Source organism: Chelonia mydas, chromosome 9 (assembly GCF_015237465.2).
Source record: "Chelonia mydas isolate rCheMyd1 chromosome 9, rCheMyd1.pri.v2, whole genome shotgun sequence".
Taxonomy (NCBI): domain Eukaryota; kingdom Metazoa; phylum Chordata; order Testudines; family Cheloniidae; genus Chelonia; species Chelonia mydas.
In genome coordinates this window covers 100645370-100656599 of record NC_057855.1, presented here as the reverse complement: position 1 = coordinate 100656599, position 11230 = coordinate 100645370, and the positions used below count along the sequence as shown (strand labels likewise).

The 11230-nt window shown below is 57.8% G+C and overlaps 1 protein-coding gene and 1 pseudogene across 2 annotated transcripts; one reads left to right on the top strand and one right to left on the bottom strand.

Annotated features, from left to right (window-relative positions):
* The first annotated feature begins 208 nt into the window (after positions 1-208).
* LOC102934166 lies at positions 209-2232 on the top strand (annotated as a pseudogene).
* A 1918-nt stretch (positions 2233-4150) lies between these two features.
* On the bottom strand, positions 4151-10575 carry LOC102934384 (nuclear cap-binding protein subunit 2). 2 transcript variants are annotated; one of them, XM_037909210.2, is made up of 4 exons: positions 10364-10575; positions 8228-8409; positions 5554-5692; positions 4151-4881 (listed from the first exon to the last, which is right to left on the bottom strand). In XM_037909210.2, exons 1-4 carry the CDS (start codon positions 10448-10450, stop codon positions 4783-4785), a joined length of 507 nt encoding a protein of 168 aa, XP_037765138.1. In that variant the 5' UTR covers positions 10451-10575; the 3' UTR covers positions 4151-4782. The 2 variants fall into 2 exon arrangements, with proteins under 2 accessions (XP_037765138.1, XP_037765137.1); XM_037909209.2 differs by having other exon boundaries at positions 10349-10514.
* Between the last annotated feature and the right edge of the window lie 655 nt (positions 10576-11230).

Genomic DNA, 11230 nt, shown 5'->3' with positions numbered 1-11230 from the left:
CTACTGGAGACAATTGTATTGATTACTGCCCCTGCTGGTAGCCCCAGTGGCTTATTCCTGCCCCAGGTGGTTCTTCAGTCTGCTGGGTAGAGCAGTTATATGGTTAATCCACTGAAAATAGGTGGGAGGAGTAAATTCCTTGTCCTCTGGGAAGGTAGCAGTTCCCTGTTGGAATGTGAGGAGTTGCTGTCAGCTATCCTTGGAGGTGCAAATCCTAGAATGCAGAAAATCATCCAACAGGCAGCTAGAGCTATTGAAGTGAAAGAGGAAACCTCATCTGCCTGTGGCCTATACACATCTGCAACAGTCTGTGCTGCAGGGCCTGCTGGCAGTGGAGAACTGGGAGCTCAGGCCGCTAAAGGCAAAGGCTTGGTTGGGTTGATAGTCACTAAGCACCAGGCAGGTTCTGACACCCACCCCCCCATACTGCATGTATGTGGCAACAGCCTGGCTGTGAGCAACACAGTCACAATGCTCCGACTTGAAGCTCCTGGCATTGGGGGCCAGCCCTTTGGGCCCCACTGGGAGGAGTCTGTCATATGGATTAATTTTCTCCTTGCCGTGCCTTTGCAGGTCCTGCACAATGATTTGCCTGCAGGTGGTTGCTGCCCTATTTTTCTTGCCAGCCCTTCTTCGCAGCACTGCCTCAGGTGACCCGATCCCTGCTCTCATTCCCTAGTCCACACTGCTGCTACCCAAGCCGCAGTTCTGGCTCAGCCAGTCCTGGAGCTGACAATGCACTGCGACGAGGCGTGTGCCCAGCGAGAGGCCAGCCTGGTCCCCCAGGATTTCCAGGACCACCTCTCCTCTGAGACTGTGTATGCCAATGGTACCCTCACACTTACCACAGTGGAGCTGGGCCCATTTGTGGGCAGCATGGAGAGGCAGAGGCACAGATGGGAGATTTTCTCTCAGTGGGCACCGTTTTCTTCTGAATTTCCCCTTCTCTGCTGCAGTCAAAATCTCCACAGGGCGCACTGGTGTGTGGTCTCTGAGCACCACATGCTCACCGCTGCCCACTGCAGCCATGATGGCAAAGACTATATCAAGGGCGCCACGAAAATGAAGGTGGGCTTCTTAACACGGGCCCAGAACACTGGGAGTGAGACTGAGCTGGGGAAGCTGGTGATGCACTGGGCGCGGGTGAAGTGCACACAGGTGCCCAAGGGCTGGATCTGGGGCTCTGATTCCATCAACACATGGATTATGCCCTGCTGGAGCTGTGCAGACCCCATCCGTGCCCCTACATGATGCTGATGGTGGTATTGGCAGTGGAGGACATGGCTGGGAAGAGGATCCATTTCTCTAGGTTTGACAGTGACTGGCCTGGTGAGCTGGTTTACCAATTCTGTGGTGTGGAGGATGAGACAGCCCACCTCAACTACCAGCACTGTGATGCCAGGCCTGGTGCCTCTGGGGTCTACAGCAAGATGTGGGACCCCCAAGCAGCACAAGTGGGAGAGGAAGGTCATTGGGATCTTCTCAGGTCACAAGTGGCTGGGGAGCAGCATGCCTGTAATGTGGCCGTTCGCTTCACAGCCCCCAAGTTTGCTCAGATTTGTTACTGGATCAAAGGAGATTATACCAACTGTTAGAACGAGTGAGCTGGGGACTTAACCACCATCCACCCCAGAGACAGTGTTTGCGGGCTCCCTGCCACTGAGCCTGCCCTGTCCTTGGGGTCTGCACAGGCGTGTGAGGAGGGTCAGGGACCCACTGCTGAAAGGGGATGAGCCTGTGCTGTTTCCTAGCAAGGCAGCTACACTGCCAAGCCTCATCCTACTTGTGTCTCGGGAGGTCTGTAAGTCCCTTGGGATCAACTGGGGAAAGGCACCCATGGCAGGATCAGGATCACAGTCACAACTTTCCCCCTCTCCTCCAGCCCCAGGCAACATTCACTTAAGGGCAATTACAATCAAGCTTTTCCTTCCCATGCAGCTCAGCGTGGACAAAGGTGCACTTCTTTCTCTCCTTTCCCTGGGGCTGGTGGGTGTGTGGAGCCTGTGGCAATGTGCACACAGAGGCTGGGCTCTCTTTGTTCCCGTGGCATTCAGTCCATGGTGCTTGGCCAGGTCCTAGTTCCCCTGCATGAGCAGAGGAAGATGCACAGTTCCCATTTCCAAAAGGGTTGGTGGGTAGTTTGAGACCCTGTGGCGGAAGTTAGTGTGATCTGTGTCCCCCAGCATCTTGGTTCTGCAAAAGCAGTCTGGCCCTTGGTCACTGAAAAGAGATCTCCTGCTTTCAATGTGTTACTTCTCAAGACTGTGAGGAGCAGTCTCCGTGTTTGCTTCTGAGCTGCGTGGAATTTCTATTGGGTCCTGCTGAAAATTTCTGTTGGTGTGCTGGTGAAAGGGGCCTGAATGGCAGCCCTGGAGACTGACTCTTCTATGCACAGCGAGGAGCTCAGCTGGGGTGGGAATGAGGCCAGTCTCCATGGCTCATCCAGTCATTGCCCTCTGATGACACTATCAATGAGGCCAGTTCTAATTGGTGTAGGATGGTGTGATGTAAACACCTGTTCACTAAGAACTGGACTGAGACCCACCTCCCCTCCCCTCCCACCATTTTTTCCCCACAGTAGGGCTCCCAAGTCTTTATCTACTGGTAGTGGCCCTTACTGTCAATGTAACGTTTGTGATGGATCCCTCTAGGCTAATATATATCTGAATAAATGAGAGTACGGATTTCTCCTTTGCATCATGCATGAAATGGGAAGGGAACTCATCTGTCTGGACTAGCAACCTGCCAGAGGCGCTGTTCCTACAGAGTGGGAACCGTCAGAAACTTCACTGCACAGTATGGTGCTGCTTCCTGAGATTATGCCACCAGAGGAGTTTGTCCTGGATGTTCAGGGACTCCGCTAATGAAGGTGCAGGGCTGCTGTGCTATAGGGGGAGCCCTGAGACACTCCCATTCCTGACAACAGTGGGGAAGGGGGCTTGGGTGTAGCACCACTAGCGTTTATGGCGCTTTACAGAGAAACAAAGACAGTGTCTGCTCCCAGGAGCTTATAATTGAGGAACCCTGATGCTTCCAACACTTGCTCAGGCTGTTGTAGATTTCCAGATGCTCGTTCCTATCACATAGATGAGAGGTAGAAGAGACCTCATGGGTCACAGCCACTCCTCCATGGGCGAGTGGCAGCGGGTTAGAGAAGGGTTATTCCCTGTTGTACGTTTGATCCTGTGAAGTTCTACTCCTTGTCCTGGGAGACACTCCTACAGCCTGACAGCTGTGAGAGAGATTCTCCCTGACACTCTGCTTCTGTTTTCCTATAAGTGGCTGTGCCTCCCTAAACACTTCTTGGGTGATTATCCCTTAGTCATCAAGGCTGTTGGGTAACTCAGTGTAACCACAGCTTAGTTTGGATGCCTGGTCATGTCCTGCCACTGAATAGGACAGAGGCAGCCCCTGTTCCCTCTGAAGCTCAGAGGCCATGAGCTGCTCTAAAAATATATGACCTAATGCAAAAGAAGAGACCATTGTGACACCTCACTATGCAGGGTCAAGCAATTGGGTGCTTACATGACCTCAAACCAACTCACAGTCAAGGCTTGACTTACGTAGAGTGGCCAAGCAGAACTTGTTGCCGACAGCACTTACTGAGTTCCACCTTTGCGGTTCCTTGCTCCTGAGGGCTCCTCAGACCCCAGTCACAAGTTAGAGCAACCTTGGCCATGCTCCTTCACAGGTCTCAAACTTGAGGAGCTACGGGAACTCTTCACTAGGGTGATTCTCCTGTATCCAGCTAAACTGGCTTTTAGCACAGCAGTAGGCTTGCAGCTCCTGCTTCTTGGTCTGGCCTCAAGTGCACTCTGGGCATTCACGATGATTCATATACTCTGTTACAAGACTTGGCACTGACTGCGATGGTAGGAAATGGGGAGACTTCCCAGCATTCGCTGATGTGGGGAACTATGGGCTGACTCTTCATCTTATTACAAGCAGGTGACTGTAAGTTTACCAATGCTTTCCATCTGGTGACAAACCAGCTACTAGCACAGAGTGCAATGGGAAGACCCAAACAGCAGCATGCAGGACTCATCTCCCCCACTGTGGTCAGATGAGAGCAGCTCTGACATGCAACAGGAGGTGTCCACCAGAAACCCTGCCACATACCCAATGGCAATGAAGCACAAACTGCAGTAGGTACAGGACTCAACATTTATTTAAAAAACCCAAAGACACAAACAAAACCATGGTGTAATACCGAGGCTCTGCAACAGCCAGGAGACACCACAGATACAGCAAGGACTAAGACACTGCAGGACTGACTAAGCTAAGGGCCAGGAGTGCAGACAAGCACTTGCAAGCGACCAGTAAGATCTTGCTTTGCTTCTCTAACTTATAGCAGCAACAATGCTTTAGAGCACCAGACAAGATTGTAAATTACATATTTTAAACTCCTGCCCCTACCGCAGAGCTGCACAAGCAGCCAGGAGGGCTTTGACGGCTGTTGTATTTCTGAGAAATCTGTGCTCTAAAGCAACCTCAGCTGTAATGACAACTGGAGGCAGAAGTCTGAGCGTGACATGCTGCACTTATTCTTAGTGAGAAATCCTGTAGAGTTGGCAGCTCTATTTTCTTGCTGCCCTGTATCAGGACAGAACAGCCATTCCAGCCCAGAAGATATAAGGAATGAACAAATGTTAAACAGCCAGTCTAAGGGGGATTGCCTTTTGCTGAAACTTGGCTTCCACTCCACATCCCCATCCAAAGGGCCAGGACAGGACTAGCTGCGGAGAGACACAGCCCCTCTATGTGCTAGGACAGATTAGGCAATTAGTAGATTATAGTCTGGTGATTGGTTTTCTGCATCTGAATGATCTTGCCAAAGCCACCTCTTCCCACATCATAGTCTGTCCGGTACTCGTCTCGCACCTGAGGCAAAGCAACAACACAGAAATTAGCATTCTGCACCTGCCTAGACACAGACATTCTAAGAATCAGCATCCTCTTCCCACTCCATTGGTGGTGGGTTACAAGCCCTTGCAACTCCCTGAAATATCTTGCCAAGGAACCATTATCAAGGTGACTAATGAGAAGATCTCACATTTCTAATGGTGGGATCATCTTTAGCCATAACAAAGCAACAGGGAAGGGCAAAACACTGCTTGATTTTGCTTTGCAGTTCACCTTTATGAATCACCAAGGCTTGAACCCAAAGCTGGAAATCTGGGCAGAAATGTGGGAAGGAATCTTACCTTCTGATTGGTGGGTACTGTTTGATGATTAGACAAGCCTTACAACCATGTCATCCCCATTATTATCCTGTTTCTCACTCCCCACCTTGATTCCTGCACCCTTTTGAGAACACTGTTTCCTTTGGGCCATAGGAAGTTTGGAATCCAAACTTGCAAATGACATTAAGCTCCACGCTCCAACTCTAGTGCTACTATATAATCAGTTCTTCAAACAACTTTGGATTAACTTCAGTTCATTATTGGGTCCGCCATGCACGTCCGTCTTTGTATTGGATCAGGCAAAGGTAGCACGACACATCACCCAGCCCCAGGAAGCCAGGCTCAGTGCTGATGCTAGTACTCGCTTTACCTGTCCTCCAGTCTTTCCTCTCCCAAATTGTCGTCCCTCCTTAAACCCTGCATCCCAGTCAGTCCTGATGATCCGGTCATCCAGCCGGGTGCCATTGATAAACCTCATTGCATGCTCAGCATCTGCTCTTGTGTAATATCTGGAATTTGTTATAAGGAAGACTCCAAGTGTTGTTAAGCTGGTGAACCCCAGCTGCTCATGAGCAAAGAAGAGGAGAATGGTATTCACAGCACGGTGGAGCCCGGCCTTCCAAGCCAATAGACACCAGTATTCTTGACAGAGCCAACGGCTCTATTTACAGCCATCTGATTCGAGCTCCCTCCTTGCACAGCAACATGCTACACCTTTGTACTGTTGTACCATTGCAGAGAAGGAAGTAGCGGGGCATCTCTCACATCAGAAAGAGATGAAGCAAGCAGGACAAAGTGCATTTGTTTTGGGGTCAGGATCTTCTGAATGGTTTTGAGGATTTGAACCTGCACTGGTCCTGTTTCCAGCCTTGCTTATGTAACAGTTTAACAATCCTCTTTATTCTACACTAGAGTCTACAGGGTGAGTGGAAAGGGGAGAGGCCTAACCCAAGAGGCTCTGCAAGGATAGCTGCCTGTTAGACTGGGCCAGGAAAGTAGCCTGTGCCTAAGGAGAGCCAGGATTGTGAATTCTTCATTAAAGGTCGATTGCCAACAGCTTGTCTTGGCTGGCCCCTCCTTGACACTCTCTGCTGCGATTGCTGCTGCTGCTGCTAAAGAAACTGGTGTTGTAAAACTGATAGTTTACCTTGATTTTAACCAATAAAACATGGATGTATAAAGTACAAAAAAACCCACACGAGGCTATTGTACTAGCCCATGGGTCGGCAACCTATGGCATGCGTGCCAAAGACGGCACACAAGCCGATTTTTAATGGCATGCTGCTGCCTGCTGGGTCCCAGCCGCCCGCCCCGCTCAGCCCGCTGCCAAACCCAGGCTGGGACCCCGGCAGGCAGCAGCGTGCCATTAAAAATCCTGCCCGCCCTGGCCTGCTCTTCTCCGCCCTCGCCCCCAGCAGGGGATGGGTGAAGAAGCTTGGTCCTGCCGGCTGCTGCTGCAGGGCAGGCGAGCTCCCCGCCTCTTCCCCCAGCATGCTGGGTTCCTGCCCCTCCTCCTCTCCCTGGATCAGCTGATGGCCCTTGCAAGGGAGGGGGAGAAGTGGAGCCGGGGAGGAGATGGAGAAGAGGTGGGGACAGGGTCTTGGAGAAGGGGGGTGGAATCAGGGCATATCCCCTCCAGCCCCCTGCAGTGAGCCGCTCTGGGCAGGGGGCTGGGAGCACCCCCATGACCCCAGCCCCCTTCCCTGACCCCTGCACCCCCCCCACACTCCCAGCCCTCTGCCCTGACCCCTGAACGATCCCAGCCCTGACTCTTGCACCCCCACCCCTTGCACCAAACGGGAGCTCCTGCACCCCCCCCCCCATTCCCACCTGCACCCCTCGCACCAAATGGGAGCTGCCCAGGTAAGCACTCCACACCCAAACCTCCTGCCCCAACCCTGAGCCCCCTCCCTCATTCTAGCTCCTGGCCAGACCCTACACCCCATCCCCCAGCCTGCTCCTTCACCCCCAGCCCTGTGCTCAGTGCACTCCCACCCTCAGCTCAGTGCAGAGAGAGAGGAAGAGAATGGCCAGAACCAGGGAGAAGGCAGGTACCCACTCTGTGTGTGCAGGGCTGGGATGCCAGACTGGCAGCGGGCTGAGAGTGGCCGGCAGCTGGGACCCTGGCTGGCAGGAGCCAGCGGATGGAACCCCAGACAGGCAGCGGGTTGAGTGGCAACAGGCTGAGCCGCTCAGCCCACTGCCAGTCTGGGGTTCTGGCTGCCGGCCCCTTGCCAGCTGGGGTCCCGGCCGCAGGCCCCGCTCAGCCTGCTGCCAGCCTAGGTGAATGGAACCCCAGGCTGGCAGCGGGCTGAGCGGGCCGGCAGTGCAAGATCAGCATTTTAATTTAAAATGAAGCTTCTTAAACATTTTGAAAACCTTGTTTACTTTACATACAACAATAGTTTAGTTATATAATACACAGACTTACAGAGACCTTCTAAAAAACATTAAAATGTATCACTGGCACGCAAAACCTTACATTAAAGTGAATAAATGAAGACTCGGCACACCACTTCTGAAAGGTTGCCGACCCCTGTACTAGCCTATTCATCTATAGAATGAATGGGCTGAGGAAGGTACAGCTAGATGGTCTTAACACCTGGTGAAATTCTCTGGCCTCTGCTATGCAGGAGATCGGATTAGATAAGAACAGTGATCCCTTCTGGTCTTAAAATCCATTAAATCAATTTAAGAGATGGAAATAAAGGGACCAAATGGTGTGGAATCCCTGTGACACACAAAAAATACAAGAGGCTGTCCCATTGTTTTAATTTTCATTGCAAGCACCACAGCAATGTCTATGACTGAGGCAGTGTGGGAGAGAGAAAGTAGACCCTGTAAAGGGAAGGAAACTGTTTGGTACTGTGATGTTGAGAGTTCACAACTTTCATGCTTGCCAAACATATCACGCTGCATACCCAGTTCCTCCAGAAAGGCCAGGAACACTCTGTAACATGTTCAAGAGAGATGATAGGATGACGTGATTCAATCAAAAGAGCACTGGGAGAAAAACCACTGCAACAGTAAATGAGAAAGGATACTCCACAAAGCAGAAGCCACAAGGGGTTTTCTTGACCTTGTCTAGCCCCATGACAATCCTCTTGACATCTCCGCATTTGGAGAAGAGCTCCTGGATCTGCTCCTCAGTGGTGTAAAAGGACAGGTTGCCCACATACAGTGTGGACGAGAACTTCAGGGCCTTCTCCTGTAGGTACCGGCTACCCTGAGAGCACAACGAAAAATAAGTGCAGCCTGAGTGACCTGCTCTTCAGTGGGTGCTTGACCCACAGAGGCTGTGTGATCATTACACGTACCCATTTGGGGACCCCCACCTTCAACTCCAGCTACTCCTACTCGGAGTTCTGGAGTGCCTGGGTTCAAGACGGCAAAATTGGCAATCACTGCACCGGGCGCAGGAATGTCCGGGCTGCGCCGCACGCACCGCTCCCTGTCCCAGAGACCCCTGCCTCCCTGAGGCACCTCCCGCCCCCGGTGCTGTACCTGCCCTGGGCTCCACGCAGGATCTGTCCCTGCCCCCCCGCGCTGTGAACCCCCCACCCCTCCCTCAGGCTCTGTCCCTAGCCCCCCCGGCGCTGTGCACCCCCTGGGCTCCCCGCAGGCTCTGTCCCTGCCCCGGCGCTGTGCACCCCCTGGGCTCCCCGCAGGCTCTGTCCCTGCCCCCCCACACTGTGAACCCCCCGCCCCTCCCTCAGGCTCTGTCCCTGCCCCCCCCCCCCGCCGGCGCTGTGCACCCCCTGGGCTCCCCTCAGGCTCTGCCCCTGCCCCCCCCCGCGCTGTGCACCCCCTGGGCTCCCCGCAGGCTCTGTCCCTGCCCCCCCGCGCTGTGAACCCCCCACCCCTCCCTCAGGCTCTGTCCCTGGCCCCCCCGGCGCTGTGCACCCCCTGGGCTCCCCGCAGGCTCTGTCCCTGCCCCGGCGCTGTGCACCCCCTGGGCTCCCCGCAGGCTCTGTCCCTGCCCCCCCACACTGTGAACCCCCCGCCCCTCCCTCAGGCTCTGTCCCTGCCCCCCCCCCGCCGGCGCTGTGCACCCCCTGGGCTCCCCGCAGGCTCTGTCCCTGCCCCCCCCGCGCTGTGAACCCCCCACCCCTCCCTAAGGCTCTGTCCCTGCCCCCCCCCCCAGCGCTGTGCACCCCCTGGGCTCCCCTCAGACTCTGTCCCTGCCCCCCCCCGGCGCTGTGCACCCCCTGGGCTCCCCTCAGGCTGTGCCCCCCCCCCCGGTGCTGTGCACCCCCTGGACTCCCCTCAGGCTCTGTCCCTGCCCCCCCCGGCGCTGTGCACCCCCTGGGCTCCCCTCAGGCTCTGTCCCTGCCCCCCCCGGCGCTGTGCACCCCCTGGGCTCCCCTCAGGCTCTGTCCCTGCCCCCCCCGGCGCTGTGCACCCCCTGGGCTCCCCGCAGGCTCTGTCCCTGCCTCCCCGCGCTGTGAACCCCCCGCCCCTCCCTCAGGCTCTGTCCCTGCCCCCTCCGGTGCTGTGCACCCCCCGCCCCTCCCTCAGGCTCTGTCCCTGCCCCCCCCGGCGCTGTGCACCCCCCGCCCCTCCCTCAGGCTCTGTCCCTGCCCCCCCCCGCGCTGTGAACCCCCCGCCCCTCCCGCAGGCTCTGTCCCTGCCCCCCCCCCGGCGCTGTGCACCCCCCGCCCCTCCCGCAGGCTCTGTCCCTGCCCCCCCCCGGCGCTGTGAATCCCCCGCCCCTCCCTCAGGCTCTGTCCCTGCCCCCCCCCCCGGCGCTGTGCACCCCCCGCCCCTCCCTCAGGCTCTGCCCCTGCCCCCCCCCGGTGCTGTGCACCCCCCGCCCCTCCCTCAGGCTCTGTCCCTGCCCCCCCCGGTGCTGTGCACCCCCCGCCCCTCCCGCAGGCTCTGTCCCTGCCCCCCCCGGTGCTGTGCACCCCCCGCCCCTCCCGCAGGCTCTGTCCCTGCCCCCCCCCGGCGCTGTGCACCCCCCGCCCCTCCCGCAGGCTCTGTCCCTGCCCCCCTCGGTGCTGTGCACCCCCCGCCCCTCCCGCAGGCTCTGTCCCTACCCCCCCCCCGGCGCTGTGAACCCCCCGCCCCTCCCTCCGGCTCTCTCCCCGCGCCCCTCGCTGGGCTCCCCGGGCGCTGGGCTCCCCAGTCCCTGTCCCGCCCCCCGAGGCCCGGACACCGCTCGCCTCCGGCCGGCGCACCCGGAAGTGCTGGTCCCGGTACTGGCTGATCTCGCAGTAGGAGTCGCTGTTGAGGCCGCTCAGCGTGGCGCTCAGCACCCCCGACATCCCGGCCCCGGCTCCCCGGAACCTTCCAGAACCAGCGCGGGTCCGACTGCGGGGAGGGGGAAGGGCCGAGAAGCCCCATTGGCTTAGCGCCTGCCACTCATCGCGAGGAGGTCGCGCCTACAACCTCATTGGAGAGAGACACGGGGGCGCCCGTCCATCATGCCCTGGAAAGCCAATCAGAGCGCTGGGCTCGGCAGCTCCCGCCAACAAAGGAGAGGCGGGGCCTAGCGCCCCGCCCCGCGGTCTCTGGGAGCTGTAGTTCCCCTCCTGGCGTGCGGCCGGCCGCCGGACACTACAGCTCCCAGCGTTCCGCGCGCGGCCGGGCGGGCGGGAAACGGCGCCTGGCTGCGGCGGCGTGAGGCGAGTGCGGCCGCCTCGGCCGCGAGCGGCGACGGAGCCCGGGGGAGGCGCTCGCCGCGGGGGCTGCTGCGTTAGGACCGCAGCGCGGGGCTCTGGGCTGCTCGCCGTCTGGGAGCGCTGCCCGTGGGGCCCGCTCCCGGGCTGGGTGCTGGGGGGCAGTGGGGAGAAGCGCCGGGGCGGGGGGGGCAGAGCGAGGGGCGGCCACGAGAAGGGCCGTGCCCCTGGGCGGGGGGGGGGGGTAGAGCGAGGGGCGGCCACGAGAAGGGCCGTGCCTCTGGGCTGGGGGGGGGCAGAGCGAGGGGCGGCCACGAGAAGGGCCGTGCCTCTGGGCGGGGGGGGGGGGCAGAGCGAGGGGCGGCCACGAGAAGGGCCGTGCCTCTGGGCGGGGGGGGGGGGCAGAGCGAGGGGCGGCCACGAGAA

Bases quoted from the DNA above. Each gene is read 5' to 3' on its own strand.
- LOC102934384 (XM_037909209.2), bottom strand. From the start codon at position 10,450: ATGTCGGGGGTGCTGAGCGCCACGCTGAGCGGCCTCAACAGCGACTCC. The intron at 5,693-8,227 runs GTATCCTTTCTC...AACAAATTCCAG, and splicing joins TGTGGCTTCTGCTTTGTGGA to ATATTACACAAGAGCAGATG. The intron at 4,882-5,553 runs GTAAAGCGAGTA...GCTTTGCCTCAG, and splicing joins GAGGAAAGACTGGAGGACAG to GTGCGAGACGAGTACCGGAC.